The 20,168-nt window shown below is 41.1% G+C and overlaps 1 protein-coding gene across 4 annotated transcripts in view; it reads left to right on the forward strand.

Annotated features, from left to right (window-relative positions):
- The first annotated feature begins 6,932 nt into the window (after positions 1 to 6,932).
- The window catches only part of AGPAT5 (1-acylglycerol-3-phosphate O-acyltransferase 5), a 52,343-nt gene continuing 39,107 nt past the window's right edge, over positions 6,933 to 20,168 (forward strand). For 2 of the 4 annotated variants that reach the window (XR_014828747.1, XM_084998072.1), the window contains exons 1-2: positions 6,933 to 7,533; positions 19,872 to 19,941. Coding sequence is in view for 3 of the 4 variants with exons in the window: in XM_084998072.1 (XP_084854198.1) it covers positions 7,315 to 7,533; positions 19,872 to 19,941 (289 nt within the window). In the remaining variant the exon portion in view is untranslated. 4 annotated transcript variants of the gene reach the window in all.

Here is a 20,168-nt window from a genome sequence, read left to right on the forward strand (position 1 = left end):
CTCCAAAATGGTCTTGGGGAGCTTCAAAGGTCAAAGTCCACACTTTAAGCCACTGCCTTGAAAGGATCACAGCCTGACTGGGGAGAGCAGAGAATCAACTTCCCCCAGAGCACATGAACTATGTTGGGGAGGAAAGGCTATCAGGTGTAAATGGAAATCTTAGGGATGGGGGAGCGGCGGATGAAAAAATATCCACTAACACAAGCACACTAACTAGAAAGTTATTACAACCATAACCCCCAATTCAGATTTGAGACAGATATGAGGAAGAATTCCATATTTAGTTCAGTATTTAAAAGTGTTGTTTAAATCTCTTAGAACAAGACTACCTTCTTGGTTAAGTTTGACTAATAAACATTAAATAAAAAAATCCAAGCTTGAATGGGGGCTGACCAAACAGAGGTAAAGTACTGGGCCACAGTTCTAAGTTGTCAGTGAAGAGAAGGTATTCCCGTTCCAGATTCTTCCATTCTTTCACACCCAGTTTCCCTTGGCTTCTAGGGGCACTACGTTCAGATAGCACCATCCTGTTACCATATAGGGTAGTCAGTTTACACAGCAGCTGATTAGATTACAGCATTAATTACACGCCACACCCGAGTTCATGTGGGATCAACTAGGATGGCCTAAGGGCCTCAGACACCGTCAGACCTCAAAGCATTCAGCAGGCATGTTCTGCAGTTAACAAAATTTTAAGTTTGACACAATTAATGTTACTCAACTCTGCTCTGTTAGATTGCTCTGTGGAAATTCCAAAACCTCTTGAGAATTAATACTTTATTTTAGCATCATGCCAAGTAAAATTTAATGTGAAGATTATAAAATGGTTATCCTGTATTTTTTCTAGTATGCTCATTTTTACTTTTTTAGATTAACTTGTATGCTTCAATCCTCCTTTCTGGTTTTTTTGGTGTAAGTGGTCATGTTTGTTTACAACATTTTCCCCTAATACCCAGGTGTACCAACACTTTTTTTTTTTTTAGATAAATTCCCTCTTTCCCCTCAGATTTTAAATGCCACTTTCATGAGACACAATACAAAATACACATACACAGTACCTGGGTTTCTGGACTCACTGAGCCATCTGCTTCCTTACTGGCAACACACTTTTACTATAGCTTTACCGTGTGTTGTGGTACCTTGGAAAAATCCCTCAGTGTTTTAGTTTCCTATTGTTGCCATACAAATTACCACATACTTAGGAACTTAAAAAATCAATATAGCTTACGGTTCAGAGGTCAGAAGTCCACAACGGGTCTCACTGGAGGAGCTAAGGTACCAAAAGCAGGGCTGTGTCTTTCTCCTGGGGCACTGGGGACAGTTGCACCCTCAACTTTGCTGGGCTCTCCTGCCTGCCCTGCTTCCTTGGCCCTGGCCCCTTCCTCCAGCTTGGAAGCAGGAGGGTGAGAGGAGCCTTCCTCAGGCACCACACTGTCCTCCTTCCCTGCTGCCTCTTCCACTTTTAACGGCCCTGGCGACTACACTAGGCCTACCAGGACAAGCCAGGCTCTTGCTTTAAGGTGATCTGATTAGCAATCCCAATTCCACCTGTGCCCTGTATGCACCCTTGCCATGCAAATTAGTAATCATAGGTTCTAGAAATTATACGGAGGTCTTTGGATGACAGCATTCCATCTGCCATACTCAGGATTCCACCTTCTCAAACATTTTTTGAGTAGTTTTGCTACATGAATTTTAGAAGGTATTGGATGAGGTCCCACTGTACTCTCCCTCACTTCTTCCCCATCAAAAAACAAACATATTTAACGTTTGAGTATGTGTTAAAGTCAGCATGTGATGCTGAATATTTTATTCATCCTAATCATCAAGGATAAAGTTTCCATTTACTATGTGAGAGGAAGGACAATTACTTTCCTACAGAAAATATAAAATGGTTTTCATATCAAAAGAAAGGTATACTTTTATCACCAATCTACAATTGTTACCTGAGAATATTTTACTTTTGTGGTTAGGTCAGCTTGCATTTATATAGTCAACAAAAATTTTTTCTCATTATAAATAAATATTCATGTTCAAATCCCATTTTCTGCTTGTAACCATGTGTTCTTAAAGGGCTTTCCATCGGAGTTCCCGTCGTGGCGCAGTGGTTAACGAATCCGACTAGGAATCATGAGGTTGTGGGTTCGGTCCCTGCCCTTGCTCAGTGGGTTAATGATCCGGCGTTGCCGTGAGCTGTGGTGTAGGCTGCAGACGCGGCTCGGATCCCGCGTTGCTGTGGCTCTGGTGTAGGCTGGTGGCTACAGCTCCGATTAGACCCCTAGCCTGGGAACCTCCATATGCCGCGGGAGCGGCCCAAAGAAATAGCAAAAAGACAAAAAAAAAAAAAAGGGCTTTCCACTGCACCAGCTGAGGCAGGTCTATGCCCCACAGCACCTGTTTCCACCCCACCTTAGATTAAACCAAATTCTACCTGGTTACCCAAGCCTGAAGCTGGGAGGCATTCTTCACCCTGCCCTCCCCCACATTATCACCAAGGTCAAGTGACTCCCATGGATCTCACCTTCCAGCTATCTCCTGCCAAAGTCACCTCTTTTGCTTATTTTTCTCCTTTATTTATGTTCGTCTGTGTGTAAGTAAATCCCACTGCCCACCCCAGGCAGCAAAGGTCATGACCTCAGGGCCTTTACCTGTTCTTTATCTCTGACACCCAGCGTGAAGCAGATGGGATCTGTAACACTGGATACATATTTGCTGAATCCATACTTCTTTATAAAAACTTGCAACAATACAGGAAGTCCAGCTGACTTTTATCTGATTATACTTCCCCTTCCCTGAGAAAACCACTTATCAGTAGTTTCTAGATACTTACATTTAGAAATATACTGCCATGAGCTGTGGTGTAGGCCTGCAGCTGTAGCTCTGATTCAAGCCCTAGCCTGGGAACCTCCATGTGCTGCAGGTGCGGCCCTAAAAAGCAAAAAACAAAACAAACAAAAAAGAGAAATATATTGTTTTATTTACAGAAATGGGAAAATAGGGTATCTATTATCCAGCAACTTGCCTTTTCACGTAACGTGGAGATCTATGACAATACACATGGGTTTACGTGTTCCATTTTAACTGCCGCAAAGCACTTCACGTCTCAGCTTTGGGTACTTACGTATCCACTGTGCTACTGACATTCATTTAAGGAGATTTATTGATTCAAGGTACTGTCCATTTTTAGTCAATACTGCCCAATTCCCCCCCAAAAAGGCTGTCCATGCTAAGTCATTTCTTGTCCCAATATGATACATAGTCACTACCAAAGTCTAAACCACCACTATCTCTAGCTGGGGGTTTAGCAACAATCTCTAAAGTGCCTCCAACACACTCTTCACATTGCCTGAAATAATCTTTTTTTTTTTAAATCAAATTTAATCATGTCACTTCCCTCTGTAAAATATTTCAGTGGCTTATCAGGATCTTTGGGATAAAGTCTTCCCTTTCCTGACTCAACCCCCATTATCCCTGGCTCCTCCCTCAACCACTTACTTTCTCTACCAGTAACATTCAAGTTGGGCCATGGGTATCCCTGATAATAGGAATGAGATTTAAGGGACTCAATTGTCAGATGCTCAGCTTTCCTAAGTTTCTCAGGTCTGCCTGAGAAGACTCCTGGAGTCCAGACCTACCTTGCATTTCACAATGGCCCCGCCCACTGGCCCTCCCCAGTCTTACTAGCCATCTGCACAGAGGTGAGAAGGTGTGATAAACTCAGGGCACCAAAGGATAATCTGACAATTCCTCTTAATTAAAGAACCCATAAGACAGGTGTTTCCAATAAACTTTACCTTTATTTACATCAATTATCAGCTTATGTGATATACATTCATTAAATTGTATATTGCTCACAATAGTCATAGCTCATTCCAGAAGAAATTTAACTCTTAGGACCTTGATGACAAAGTGTGATCAATATAAGACTTGGAAATATAAAATATATTCCATTAAGATAAACTATGTGGTGGAAAGGAATGAAAACATGTTTTCAAGGAGACAAAGGATCAATGTAAAATCCTAATTGATAAAAATCTTAAGTATTGTTTTTTTGGCTGTGCCCTGGCCAGGAAGTTCCTGGGCCAGGAATCAAACCCAAGCCACAACAGCAACCCAAGCCACTGCAGTGACAACGTTGGATCCTCAAATCACCGGACCAGAGGGGAACTCCAAATCTTAAGTATTTTTTTTAAATGGAGGATGGTGGTATTAAATTACTATGGTATAACCCGTAGAGACCATTTAAAAGACTTCTGTGAACACTTCATTTTAAAATTTTATCTACAACTATCAGAACTTATTTCTTTAGTAACTAATTAAACTTAGGATAAAAATAATTTAGGAATTCCTCTCCTGGCACAGTGGAAATGAATACAACTAGGAACCATGAGGTTGCGGATTCGATCCCTGGCCTCGTTCAGTGGGTTAAGGATCCGGCATTGCCGTGAGCTGTGGTGTAGGTCGCAGATGCAGCTGGGATCTGGCATTGCTGTGACTGTGGCGTAGGCTGGCAGCAATAGCTCCCATTAGACCCCTAGCCTGGGAACCTCCATATGCTACAGGTGCAGTTCTCAAAGGATAATAATAATAATAATAACAATAATTTTAGGCATTAGCTTAAAAATGTGTGAAGGAACTCCCATATGTGGCCCTAAAAAGAAAAAAAAACAATTAAAATGTGTGAGGAAAATACACAACATACTTTTAGGAGGCATACGAGTAACAAAGACCATTGTGGCTCCTTACCTTGCTCCACACAGGTCTCTTAGCCCTGAGAGCCTGTGGGCTCCTAGCTTCCGTCTTTCAGATGCACTTGGAAGGCTTGTCCTTACCACCTCCAGCTCTAGCATACCTAATTCCACTCTCAAGTTTCATTTCAAATATCACCCTACCTTAGAAGCCTTCTATGTGCCCAGGCTAGATGAGCTCTCCTTAGTAGGTATGGAGTAACACCATGCAGTTCCCCTTTTCTTAAATCTCATCCCATAGCTAACTGTTGGCTGAATGCAATTGTCTTTTTACTTCTACATTCTGGTGCTACTGTTTGCAGACTAGGTTACGTGTGCACTTTGAAAGGAACTGTTTCAGTAGAGTGGTGGAAAAGGAAATAAGATGACAAGGGGCTCAAAATGTATGAGGTAAGGAAGTAGAGGCAGAGAGTGTGGGCTGATTATAGTTAAGAGGAGGGCAGGCAGAAAGGGTAAATCTGTGATTGCAGGTAGGGACAGAGCAAAGGGGTAACTTGTAGGTAGGGGCTGGGTTTGGATGTAAGCAGGAAACAAGAGTGGCTCAAGTTCTCAGTGTCTGCATGCCAGAACATGGCACAAAACTTCACAACCTTCAGTAACTCACAGAAGGCAACATATTACACATATCACACATTCACCAGCTTCATGTGTACAGGTCAAAACCGGAACACTCAATCAACTTTCTCTTCAAACATTTTTCTAACCATAGAGATGTCTGGTCTCAATGAAAGGAAGTGTGAGCAGCATGGGCTGTACATACTGTCCACACCCAGGACTTTTCCCCTCCCAAATGAAATCAGTTCTCACAGCACAGGCATTCATTACTTTCTGCAGAAAGAGAGGAATCCCTGTTGAAAACCTTTCAATATGTGTCCAGTTGGCAATTTATCTGTTCAAATACTTGTTCCTTGAGCAATCTCTATTCGCTTGGTTTTGTTCCTCAAGGTCACCATTTACCAATCACATGACATCATGTCAATTATGTACAGATAGTCAAAAAAAGTAGCCACCATCCTAGCCCTGATTAGAATGTTCCACTAATATATATGCCTTCCTGCATAAAATTACACCACGGGCTTGCATTCAAAAAAATTTTTTTTTTTTTTTTTTTTTTTTTTACTTAAACCATACTCACTGTAGCCAAAGTGCAGTAGGATTAAGAAGGCCTCTGGGTCTGCTGTTTTTGTTTGTTTTGTTTAATTAGAGTATAGTGGATTTTAAAAGTTTCTTCAATTTCTGTTGTGGATCTGTTTTTACATCAACAAAACAACTGCCCTGACTCCCTAGATTTTTGTTAAGGTCACAAAAGTAGGTCAGTTCTTTATGCCACATGTCCACACAAGCACTTTCAAGGACTACACAAAAAAATAAAGTTCCTCATAAACTATCAAAAAGAAGTCAAAGAGCCAGGCCCTGAGGACGTCAAGCAAGAGTGAACTTGGTAAGTTCTGATAAAACTGTGTAGAGTACCTTGTAAAAAGGATGCCCAGCTATGCGTAAACTTAGAGTGATGGAAGAATGGGGCCTGATTCGGAAGCACCCTAAGGGTGAGTGCAGGGATGGAGCGGGAGTCCTGTGCACCTGCTGCAGAGGAGGAAGCCTGGAAGGAGGTGTGGGGTGGAGTGAGGTAGAGAGGAAGACACCTTTAAAGAGAAGGTAAGCCTGGTCTGATGACCCAAGGCTGGCGCTCGGACAGCGCTTATGTCACTACTGAAAGGGCCCGGATCATGTCCCGTCAGCCTTCCCACAGCAGGCCTGACAGGAGACCTCTTAGCGCGGAAGTCAAGGTCTGCAGCACCGCGTGTCACCTATGTCGCTTTGAGGGCGCATTCCGGGGCCCAGGGACCCTCAGGTACGGAAGCAGGAGGTGGAGCGTTCCCTCAGGCCAACCAGCACCCAGAATTCGACCGGGGTAGGGGAGGGGGGCGCAGAGCCGCCCACTCCCCTCAACCAGCACCCACCTTCACCCTGCTCCGCCGGGCAGTTGCCACCTCCCATCCTGCCTCCGCAGCTAGGCCCTGCTTTCGGGGCATGCGCAGTAGCCAGAGCCGGGCAGTCCACGCTTTCGGGCGGCAGTTGCGCTTCAACCGTCAGCCACAATCGACCAATCCAGAGACGAGTTCTTGCCGCAGAGCCCTCCCCGCCCCCGACAGGGGACTATGGTAACGGACAGCCAATCAGAAGGAACTTTGTTGGCGCGAAGCCCCGCCCCCGGCAGGGGCAGAGGGTGACGGGCGAGGGTCATGGGGTGTAAGTGATCCTGAGCAACCCTGTGCCCTAGGGCCGCGACATCCCCTTGTCCCGCGGCCGCTACCAACGCGCCGGGACCCTCACTCGCCCGCCCGTTCACCCTCTGGCGGCGGCACGGCCCATGCGGCTGGGGGCGGAGGCCGGATCCGGCGCGGGCTGGGTGTTTCAGGTGCGGCCGGCGGCCTGGGGAGGTGAGGGGGCGGTGGCTGGGCCGGGCCCGGCCCGGTGATTGGCCGCCGGCTGAGGGCAGCGGGGCGACCCGAGGCTGCCCGGCTGGGAGGAGCCCGCAGAGCATTCCGCACGCGGAGCTGGGAAGATGCTGCTGTCCCTGGTGCTCCACATGTACTCGATGCGCTGCGTGCTACCGGGCGCCGTGCTCCTGGGCACAGCCCCCACCTATGTGCTGGCCTGGGGGGCCTGGCGGCTGCTCTCCGCCTTCCTGCCTTCCCGCTTCTACCAGGCGGTGGACGACCGGCTCTACTGCATCTATCAGAGCATGGTGCTCTTCTTCTTCGAGAACTACACTGGGGTGCAGGTGAGGCACTGCCTGCCCTATGCGCCCTCCTTCCACACCTGCCGCCCCCTCCCTTGGTCTTGATTCCTTCGGGGGCTCAGGCGTATCTTCCAGCTTGGAACCACCCAGCGCTCCCAGTTCGTGTAGGATTGTTCCGCCTTGTCGGACAGGTCGGCCCCCGGAACACGTGCTATGACCCATCCTCCCTCCGTGGGGGAAATTTGATGTTCTTTCGCGTTTGGCCGGATGCTTCCTTGCAGGTACTCAGTAGGTAGTCTCAGTAGCTTTGTTTTGAGGCTACAGTTGGAATCAGCCGTCCGCTCTTCCCCTCTTTTAACTATCTGTCTTGGTGCTTAGCGAAGTAGCTGCAGATGAACATTTAAGTAGGGCGAGCAGTAGTTGACAGTTTCTGGCATTTGGTCTAAGGCGTTTATGTTGGAACTCAAAAGTGCGCTTTTAAAAATTGGAGACCATCTCTTGAAACAGACTGATGTTACTATTTGAACAAGAAGTACAACTTTGTTTTGTATTCTTCCCCAGTGTAAGTGAAAGCTGGGCGAGGAAATTAATACATTTGTTACAGTAGAAGCCCTACGGTAGATAAAGTTCTTGCAAACTTTGACTAGGCTTAAATGTGTGGCTGATCTTTTGTATGATTAGTTTGTTTCTTTCTCTGTAGAGATTGGATTTGTAGACTAACTTTGTAAAACAAACAAAAGTAGAAGGCCCTTTTAACTTTAATTATTTGAAGTCTTTTACACAAAAATGTCAGTTGTGAATTTTCCTTTTATTTCTCAATTTGGAAAAAAAAAAGAGCTTGATTCTTGGTTATTCCTTATATCCAGTTAGTACTTATTTTTCCCTTTTCTTGGTGGGGGTGGGGTCGAGTGACTGGGATGGCATTGTTTTGTCTTTTTGTCACCCCCACCCCCACCCCGCCGGCCGCACCCCAGCAGCTGCTTTCACCCTGTTGTCCTCCAGCTCCTATTTTGAATTTGCAGTTGCTTTGCAGAATTAGATCCTGGATAACTCTGAATTTGCCCCAGTTGGAGGTTTGGGGGAAGAGAACTAGGGGAAGGCAGGGCCTCCATTTAAATCAGTATCTGTGTTTCCTAGGAAAGAAAGACCTCTCTTCCAGATAATGCTTTCCTGGTAAATTGACTTTTACAAAGAGCCTCCTTTAAAACTTTAATCAATTCAGACCAGTCATTTGCACACTCTGTTCTTACTTCATCCCTTTTGTCTAAATGTGGGTTTTTATCATACTAAGTATTTAATTTCACATCATACAACAGCTGACCTGGGCTAAGATACAGATTCAGAACATATGACACAGTCATTTACTTCTTAGAAAAATAATTCTACTTTTGGTGGGTCATTTTATTTTAGTTGAAAGCATATAACATGTCCCATGCAATAAAACACATATACCATTGGACAGATTTGTGTTTAGCAAATTTCTTATCTTAAAATAACTATTATAAAATATAGGTGTTTCTGAAATTGTATATCCTACCTTACAGTACAGTATAGACTTCCAGGTTATGATCTGAGCTCTCGGCACAAGGTTTTTAAAAAGTTTAATCTCTTGATCACTGGGCACTCAGTTCTAGGATTCCTAACAAACTTCATCAAGGGACCTGAATTAAATAAAACTTTGAATTATGCTTGAGAACCATCAGACATCCTTTTATAAATACATGAAGAACCAGTATCCAGTAATAATGAGGATTTGTTTTCCTTTGTTTATTAAAAAAAAAAATTTTTTTTTTTTTGGTTGCTCTTCCCCTCCTACTGTAATATAACAAAATTGATCATTGATCTTTGCAGGCCACAATGTCTGATGATATGAAACAGGTCTGCTCATTAATACCTTCTATTTTGTCACCACCTTCTCCCTGCCTAGTAACAACCGATTTACTTTAAAATATATTTTACACTAAGAGCTCTGCTGCTATCCCCTCTTCCCCAAATGCTAACACAATACATTGTAGCAATCAAAAATGAAATGTCATATAAAATAAATTTAGTTTTATTTAGTTTTTCAGTTGAGCTGCTCTAAGTATAAAATAGTTCAGATAACACTAGGAGCAAGATAGAATTTAAGTCAACTATTTAATGTTTATATAATGTGTTCAGTTAGAATACTCTTAACCTCTCTAATCATACATTTACTTGAAAGATTGTTTCAAGTTCCTCAGAAACCCTCTAGACCTTTGTATCTAGAGGCCATTTATAACTGATTCTTTCTTTTGGTAGCACTGTTTCCTCAAAAATATTCCTAAACTCTTAATTAGTTAAATTTGTATTCTGTATCTTGCTGTAAAAGCAAACATGTTTATTTAGAATCAGAGAAGGGACCACATAAGGCCAACCCCCTTCCCTTTTTTAATCACATCTGGATTCTTTCTGCATTTCTGCTACAATGTCAGGAGTCTTCTCAAATATCAGTAGTCCTAAATAGAATATAAACTGTTGCTGTATTCTTTATTTTTTTCCTTCTTATTATTCATGTGAAGACCTTTAAAGACAGATTGCTTCCTTCAGTTTAGCTGGGAGTAACAGAGCCAGGCAGATTTGGATGTGCCTCTGCCTTTGCTTAAGTAGAATGACACAAAACAAACCTTTGATAGAGGAAGTTAAACATTTCTCAATCAAGTATGATTCTAGTTTAATGCAATTTTAGTCTGGAATAGACCTAAGAAAATCTTAGAGAAGTGTAATTAGTTTTTAGTACTTTCTATAAAAATAAATCTTGGACTGTGAGCAAGACAGTTATTTTTGGATGCATCTGAGTAAGATTTTTTAAAGTATTTTTCTGTTATAAGTTACAGGTGCAATAAAATATCCAAACAGTGCCAAAATATTTTGATAAAGTTAAGTTTTCCCTTCCCTCCATACACCTTTCCCAGGCATACAACATTTTGGTGTGTATGACTTTAGATTTCTGCCAAGAGCTTTTACATAAATGTATGAATTGTGGGAAGACTGTCTTCATTAAATTAACTTTTGGATGTGTTTAATAGTAGCACTAAATATACCCATAACCTCTGTGCCATTATGATGAAAAGCAAAAGGAAATATGACTCTATACACAACTTACTTTCCCTTTTTCAGTTATTTTCTAATTTTGTAGAAGTCAGTGCACTGAGAAATGGCTCTTCTTAATGGAATTATAAGTTAATTTTTCCTTTGACATTTTTCTCATTTTAGTATGGTTTCTAAAACAGAGTATTAACATTCAGAGTCAGGCAACCCAAAACTAAGTAGTGACATCTTAGAACCCTCTCTTAATTCATTCATCTGATACTGGAGTGTGCCCCACACTCCAGGTCTTGCGCTGGACTCTGTGGGATAGAGAGGAATAAAAAAACACGGACAAGGTCCCTGCCCTTATGGAGCTCACATTCTAGTGGGACACACACCTACACACATAATAAGACAGTTAAAATGTACTTTACTCTGTGACTTTGTTAAGTTGGTTGGGGGTTTGGGGAAACTTCCCTTATGTGTTGAGCTCTGCAGAAGGCCAGTTTGGGAAGTATATTAGTAGTGTAGGTGAGAGTAGACAGACAGGGTAGTGAAAAGAGTGGGCATGCAGAGAACAGAAGGCATCCCAGATGTGTTTTAGAGGTAGCTGCTAGGGCTTTGCAATTGGATATGGTGTGAAAAGGAGGGGTGGGGTTTGCAGTGGACTTGGCATTTAGTGAGTGCCGCCTTGTGCCAGGTCCTGCCATGTCTTCCCATTTTGCAAGAGAGAACTAGGGCATGTGGAGTTCACAGTGGTAGTAGACAAGCCAGGATTTAGTCCAAGGCAGTCTTGCTATAGGGTCCATTTTCCAAAGACACTACTAGGTGGCATGGTTATGTTGGTTGAAATAATATGCCCCTCTCTCAAGTTATTCATATTATTCATATCAGGAAAAACACTGGCAAACAATCACACTAGAGGATAATGCTGAAAGTGGAGTGTTTGTATTTATTAGCTTTGTAACACAAAGATAATGTGACTTTTCTGGGTTATTCCAGAAGACTGTCTCAATTGTTAGGAACCACTCTGAGTGTTTACTTCAAGCAGGAGTAACGTGTGTCTAGGGAAAAGAGATTCTCAATTGATAAGTGAATAAAAATGAAGACTCCTAGGCATGGCATTCGAGGATGTCCGAATTCTGCTCTGGCCATCTTTTCCATTAACTAATTTCACTGTAGTCCAAATACTCCTTCCTCCCCAGTGTCACCCCCCAAATTACCAGCACATTCTCAACAATGTGCCTTTGCACTGCTCTTCTTTGTATACTTTATTCCCTCTTGGGCCTCTGCTTTTCCTCATCTGTCATGATCTCACCCCATCTCAATGTCAGGATCACATATATAACATCAACATGTAATATTAACATAGCATTGGCATATTTTAATGCATGTAATGACCCTTGACAAAACTGTAGCCCCTTGGAGGTAGCAGTAAAGGGGAGAGTGACTTGATTGTTCCCTTTTGACGTTAGAGAATAGCACTCTGCAGAGGGTACTGATCTGTGTTCCAGCGGAAGTGTGGTTGCTCTCTCTTTTTTTTTGGTCTTTTTAAGGCCGCACCCATGACATATGGAGGTTCCCAGGCTAGGGGTGGAATCAGAGCTGTAGCTGCTGGCCTACAGCACAGCCACAGCAATGTGAGATCCGAGCCTCATCTTTGACCTAGGCCACAGCTCATGACAACACCTAATCCTTAACCCACTGAATGAATCCAGGAATTGAACCCACGTATTCATGGATGCTAGTCAGATTCATTTCTGCTGAGCCACGACGGGAACTCCGGATGCTCTCATTTTTAAGGGTGGCCCTTGAATGGCCTCAGTAGGAAACACGTTTTGATCTAACAGGGTCAACAGATGTGGTGCGTCAGTTTGTTTTATTTCTTTTTTGCTTTTTAGGCCTGCACCCACGCATATGGAGATTCTCAGGCTAGGGGTGGAATCAGAGCTATAGCTGCCAGCCACAGCCACTCGGGATCCTTAACCCATTGATCGAGGCCAGGGATCAAACCTGCGATCTCACAGATACTAGTTGGATTCATTTCCATTTGGCCACAACGGAACTCTAGTTCCTTTTCTTTATTTTATTTATTTATTTTTTTTTTTGTCTTTTTTTGTCTTTTTGTTGTTGTTGTTGCTATTTCTTGGGCCGCTCCCACAGCATATGGAGGTTCCCAGGCTAGGGGTTGAATCGGAGCTGTAGCCACCAGCCTATGCCAGAGCCACAGCAACGCGGGATCCGAGCCGCGTCTGCAACTTACACCACAGCTCACGGCAATGTCGGATCATCAACCCACTGAGCAAGGCCAGGGACCGAACCCGCAACCTCATGGTTCCTAGTCGGATTCGTTAACCACTGCGCCACGACGGGAACTCCTAGGTCCTTTTCTTAATAGATAAAGGAGCTTGAAGAAACATGTGCTCCATCTCAGAGACCCTGTTAAAGAGGGAACACTGGCACAGCCAGCAGAAGCACAGAGGAACCTTTGTTTACTTGTCAATTAAAACCTGTACTTTTTTCAATTTTTAAAGATAAACTGTTCTGCTAGTTTATTTTGTTTCTTCTGCTTCTTTGTATGAACTAGCAGTGAAAACTCCACATAAGCAAGTTATGAGAGGATTTAGAAGGTTGTATGTATGTGTAAGTGATGGTTGGAAGCGGGAAGAAGTCAGGGGAGTGGTACCTGGAAAGGAGAATCATGGTAAGTGCTGACCACATGCTAGGCACAGTGTTTCCATTGATAAGATAGCCTATCCTCTCTACACACAATTTGACAGTTAGAAATAAGTCAGTTTTCTTTTTAAAAAACTGAATTATAACGAGATATTATGAAATAACAAAATGAACAGAGTTGAGGAAATACAGGAGTACCGCAACTGAACACTGTGGTGACTTAACTGGGGGAAGTATGCATCTATGAGGGGGTCATTTGTCCACGTTAGCTGCATCTTCGTGTACTTAATTACTGCTTTGCTCCCATTCTTTTTTAAAAAAAATATTTTATTTTTTCTGGTGGCGCCAATGGCATGTAGAAGTTCCCAGGCCAGGGATGGAACCTGAGCCATAGCAGTGATCCTGTCTGCTGCAGTGACAATGCTGGGTCCTTATCCTGCTGCACCACCAGGGAATTACTCTTTGCTCCCATTCTTAATTTGTGTTTCTGTAAGAAAATGTATTGTGTCAGTTTAAATTTTTTCTCACGAGTTTCTTATCTCCTTGTGGTTAATGCTCAAAGTGAAAAAAAATTACATAAACTTCTAATATATGGGAAGCCTTTTCACTTGATTTTTTTTTTTTATCTTGAATCTTTGCAGATAATAGTTTTGTTACAGTCAAAAGATGTTTGGATCTTGGGTGAGAAACCTGGATGTAATTCCTAGTTCTTTGCCACACTCTGTCAACTTGAATAAGTCATTTTCTCAACTCAGTCTCATTTTTAAACAAAACACTATTGTCACATTATTTGGAGGACTAGATGAGATACTATGTGAAGCTGCTTGGGTCAATAACTGGTACATCATAAGTACTCAGGAAAGGCACACTTGTAAATAAGGACAGTACCCAGGGACATACATGACAAACTATAATAAGAGCTTTGTGATTTGTAAGGCTCTATTTAAATGTTGCATGATAATTATTTTTGCATACTGATTATTAGACAAATGACTATGGTTATATTTTAACCTTATTCCAGAGGGGCATCATAATTTTCCTACTCAGTGAGATGTTTCAAACTGGGCAGAAAAAGGCATAGTTTTTGTGTGGATTACAGTAGAAATCTTGTACTTGATCTCGAAATGATGTATTTCATTGGCATAGAAATACATTTACAAATTAATTTCAAATGATTTTAAATATAGAATGTAATTATATATGTCATCTTATTTATGCTGATATTCTTTATAGGTGCATTTGTACATAGAGACCTTTTTTAGGGAAGATAAACTAGATAGCTCTTTCTCTTACCCATTAATCATTTAACACAGTTTAGAATAAATGATTTCACTTCGTTGGATAATAATAACAACACAACAGTTACCATTTGGGGGGATAGTTACTATGATCTAGGAATTGTGTGAAGTACTTTACATAGTCTCATGTATTTCACCACAATCTGGGGGGAGTAGTTACTATTTTACAGGTGAAAAAAAAAAAATGGCATGGAGAGGTTAGGTACTTTTCTTCAAGCTCACATATAAGGTGATGGGATAGGATTCAAATCCAAGTCTTAATTTAAATTGTCTACTTCTGCCTGTCTTTAGTCTTCTTAGTGACTATTATGTTGTGCTGTGAAGGAGGTAAAACTTTCTGTAGCTGGGCCTGCAAATTAACAAAAGCCAGATTCACAGGAGAGAAGGCCTACAGATTTCAGTGATGTCAATATTGTAAAAATATGTTAATATTTTACATGTTAATACTTTTACTGAGGCCTCCAACTACCTTTAACAGAGGTAGTTGGACTCAGCCTGGGGCTTATATATGACTTTAACAAAGGGCAGTGAACATGGAGATAGGTCTAGAGAAAGGAAAGGTGGGTTTGGGCCCCTGGGGCTGGTAAATTTTGGGAAGGTCACTAGGAAGTGTATGGCAGATAAGAGCTGTTTAGGAAGGTTTGCTGACTCATCTCAGTGCTGTCTGTGATCTTCCTGGCACTCTTGAAATGAATACCTTTATGAGTGGAGTTAGGCCTCCTTTAGGGGCAGAGAGCTTGTGTGTGTGCTGTTTCTCAGTTGTCTTTAGCTAAAAATATTCCTCATGCCCAAGTGGCATGTTTGGGTGTGGCATGTTCTGGTCCCCTTCAACAGCATCACCTGTATCTAAGGACAGTGGGAGAAATTTTTTTAAAAATTGTATTTCATTTCACATGCAGAAAGAAAATGGGTATTCCTGAGATAAATGAAGAATTTTTTTTCCAGAGAAAGAATTCTGTACTTCATTATGTCCCCTTGGTATTGTTGGTTGGATATTCTACTGTGTTAGACATGAGATTACTTTAGATTCCATCTTACCACCTCTTTTCAGGATCCAAAAGAACGAATCTTCAAGTAATTTACATATCATGGGAGCAAATTAGAAAGCAAGTGGAGAAGCCATCCATGCAAGATGACAGTAGGACATCTAAATCCAGGTCTTCTGAGAGCCGGTTTGTGCAAGAAAAACAAACTTGTTTGACTAAAGCGAATTGTAACTAGTGTGTTAGTTGCAACAAAGATAATCATTCAAAGAGCATTTTTATTGTCTGTGTCTAAATTAATAAAATGAAAAGAGAACATTGCTATTTTTCTCTAAAGAGATTTAACATGAGTTTTTTTAAAAATGGATGAACCCTAAATTGGACAATAATGATGACCCTAAAATTACCCACAGAACTAGGAAAAAAACCAAAAAAGCCATGTTTTTTATGTGCCTTGTTTGAAGGAACAGATTACCTGCCCCAAAAGTGATTATAATTTGAAATACACACACTGAAAGATTCACAGAATGATGCCTTTAAAAAGTCACAGATGCATTTATTTAATTTAATTTAATTTTATAAATTATTTTTAACCAAAATTAGGAGGTGTAGGCCAGGGAGTTGAAGGGAAAATGTGAAAATAAGTTTGCTTTATTATTATACATAGTAAAAAGATATTGTCTCTAAAGAAATAAAGGGCTAAGGGTATTATATATCTACAATTATTCAAGTAACCACAAAACAAAACATTAAATTTCCTAAGATCAGATGAATCATCAACAATATAAAATAAGGATCACAGACTGAAATACTTTTTTGTTGTTGTTGTCTTTTTAGGGCTGCACCCATGGTGGCATATGGAGGTTCCCAGGCTAGGGGTTGAATCAGATGCATTTAAAGTATTTATTCCCACACTCTTTACTGCCGAAACTGAAGTACAGCTTTATCCTCTTATGAAAAATAAAAGTCCAACTTACTGATTCAGTGAACATCTGTTGAAAAGCATCTGGGTGCTGGGCTCTGGGTAGAACAAGGATAAGGCCCCTACCTCTGAAGAGCTTATGGGCCTTGAGGGGGATGTAATGTGACTTGTAAATAAGGATGCATGGGGGACTAGATTTGTTGTGTTGCAAGGGCATTGCTTAATCCTGGGTCTGAGTTAGAAGGCTGGGGCTTCTATGAGGAGGTAAATAGATGGTGCCAGAAAGCTGATTTAAGATGGCTACAATGAGCAGGTGTAGGTGGCTTTTAAGTAATCGAGTCATTTAATTAGTCCTATGTATAGGTATTTTGTAAGTTCTTAGAAATTTTTTGAAATTTGGAGAACATTGCAGTTATCTTAAATGCTTGTTAGTAAGATAGTAATGATTGTCTTATTAAGTATTTTGAGACTCTGCACACTTAAAGGAGAACTTTTACTTCCCTTCCATGTTAGGAAATTTACACACAGATAACCTTTCTACTTCAATGAACAGAAGACATTTGATAATTTTAAGTTGTAGTGAAATGCTTTTTCTTTGAAGCCTGGTAAATCAAATGGAAGATCTTAGAAATTGCACTATATTTGGTACATAAACATTGTAATCATGCATTCCTTTCTTTGGCTAATCAGTGTTTATTTGAAGATCTTAGTGGTTCACATCGATTGGAATAAGATTTGCAGTTCATTTCACTTATTTTGCTTTTAGAGCTTTTAGATTTGCAGTTCATTTCACTTATTTTGCTTTTAGAGCTTTTAAAGTTTTAAATATGAATGGCTATTCTTTTTAATATTTCTATTTCTGTTGAATGCCAAACAATTTAGAGTGACACAAATCTTAAGAAGCAGTCAATCCAGATATCTACTTTGAGATCCTAACTTATGTTTTGTCAGTGGCTTACCATCTTCTTTTGAAGTGAAATAGCTTTTATTTCAGTGAGATGCATGATGAAGAAGAATCTTTAAAAGTATGAACTATATATTTATTTCCCTGCCAGTGGCTGTGAATTAAGATTTTGTTCCTTTCCTGTTTCCCCCATCTGTTTGCCCACCTGAATTCATTACTTATTTTCCTTTCTCTAGATCCCACTAGATATCTTTTTTTAAATACTGAGTACGTTTAACTTTTTATTGAGATAATCAGGATAAATATTGAAAAAGTCAGTTGCTGTGAAGCCATTTAGGGGTGGGGAAAGTTAGTCTTGTAGGGTGGCAGGGATGGCTTTCCAGCCAAGCTTTTCTGTTTATGTTTGTGTCTATAAGCAAAAGTAGAAAGCTGGCGTTTTAAGGCCAGTATGGTCTAGAGTATGTGCACTAAGCCCAAATAGCTGAGGTTTGGGGTCTTCCTAAGCCGGTGGTGCTGTTACCGGCTCTTGGGTTCTTGAACATGGCAACTGGGTTGTTAACACGTCTCCTCCTCAAAAAGTGCGAAACCAGGGAGCTGGCCCAGATAGTGGGTGATGGTTGTCCTAGCACCAGCACATGTATTGATTATGTTCACTATTGGGAATAGTTTATCATGACATTATGATTGGGCTTGTTTTTGTGATCTCCTTTTCACCTTCAGCATGCTTGTTTTATTTAAAATGGGATATAGTTTAGTTTTATAGAAATAAAATTTGCAGTGCTGTTTTCTGTATGATTGATGCCATAATCCTGTGAAAATGCCTATTATTTAAATCTTGTATTTATTTTTGACAAAAATTATACATATTTAAGGTGTAGTGTGATGTTTTGGGGTAGGTGAAATGATGACCACAATCAAACTGAAAAATGCCTTTAATCGCTTGTTTGCCACCTACTTTCAAAGGCTGTAGTCTTCTAATCAAGCTTACAGCAAGAAAGATGAGTCTTTTGGGTGGTTCAAGTACCACTTTGGGGGCAGGTAGGTCTCCAAAGAGTGGTATTCAGATTGAATCAGTTAAACCACAATCTGTCTTTGTGAATATCCTATCCAAGGAAGTTAAGCCAGAAGCACTGTGTCTGTAGCTGCAGTATGTTGAACCCAGCATGTCAAACCAATGGTCTCAAAGCAATTCTGGCTCCTCGGTAAGAATGGGAATTGCTCACCAACCAGGATCCTACTTTTCAACCCTGTATAGATCTGTTTACTGGTTTTGGGTTTTTGTTTTGGCACTGATAAACTTGGATTAATACAAAAATTATTGGGCAGATATTTAAACACCTATTACCTGCGTAGCACTGTGCTGTTTTCTGAGGAAGATAAAAGAAATTTCAGTTGGGTCCCTGGCTTCCAGAATTTAGTCCATTTATGTACAGAGATAGTTCCATTTATGTACAGGGATACTGGCTTAATGTCCTTCTCTTTGTTCTGTTAACATATGAATGAGTAGGGTCGTGATCAAAATATAATCTCTGTGGATATCTGAAAAGATAGATCTAAAAAGCCATAGCTAATTCATAATCATGAATAAGCTGTGATGACAACAAAAACAAAAATGCTCTGAATAAAAACATACCACTGTTAGCAGTCATTTCCTTTGAAGTCTTTAAAAATACACTCCCAATTTCTTAAATCTATTATGAACTCTTTCAGACCTAGAAAACTTCAGAAAGACTCATGGAAGGAGCACCTGTGTACCCACCACCGGTTAAAGGAATACAACATGACTGCTAGAGTCGAAACCTACTGTGTATCCCCCCACCCCACCTTGCAGCTTGCCCTATCCTAGAAATCATTTACCCGAACTCCCTTTGTTCTGTATAGAGATACAAAGGGTCCTAATCATGGAACAATCTTTCCCCATTACTTACAGAATCAGGATTTAATCTTTGGCATAGTGTTCAGAAGACTTCATATTCTGGGTCAGAGTTCCCTCTGCTCTGCCTGCATTAGCTCCCCAACTCTGCAGGCAGCCTGCGGTTGGCCTTGACACTGCCAGGTGCACCCTTAGCAGGACTCAGATGTTACCACTTCCATAACTTTGTTCATCTCATCTGCTGATATCACACCTAACAAATCTACTGCTCTGCAGCTGATAGTTCTTTAAAGTGAGATATACTGTATTTTTGTAGTATTTGCATTATGCCTCATAACAGCTATTGTATACACTCCTGTTTCTTCCACTGCACTGTATGTAGGCTCTTTGAAGGACAGTGTATCTTATGAAAGGTGTTTCAGATATTGTTAGCAGTCAGGAAGATCTCATGAGGATATTGATCATTCTGCTTTACTCTTAGGACCATTAACCTGCCCTATACTCAACTGCTTTATAAACATGTGGTTTCTGAGGCTCCTAAGTTTAGTACTTGTCAGTCATGGAGGGCATATTCATGACATTATGTATTTGTCAATTTCTTGACTTTGTCATATTTTGTATGTCACAGTAGTACATGTTTTAAAATATCAAAATAATGTTTCTTTTTATCTTTTAGATATTGCTATACGGAGATTTGCCAAAAAATAAGGAAAATATAATATATTTAGCAAATCATCAAAGCACAGGTTTGTATTTCATTTGCATGAAACTTAGGTTTCTTTGCCCAAAGTAGAGAAATTATTTATCTATTTATTTACTGTCTTTTTAGGGCCGCACCACGACATATGGAGGTTCCCAGACTGGGGGTCTAATTGGAGCTGTAGCCACTGGCTACCACAGCCACAGCAATGCTAGATCCAAGCCTTGTCTGCAACCTACACCACAGCTCACTGAAATGCCAGATCCTTAACCC

Source organism: Sus scrofa, chromosome 15 (assembly GCF_054392235.1).
Source record: "Sus scrofa isolate SSC_HxYL_T2T_F1_AM1 chromosome 15, Sscrofa_HxYL_maternal_Yorkshire_Landrace_v2.0, whole genome shotgun sequence".
Taxonomy (NCBI): domain Eukaryota; kingdom Metazoa; phylum Chordata; class Mammalia; order Artiodactyla; family Suidae; genus Sus; species Sus scrofa.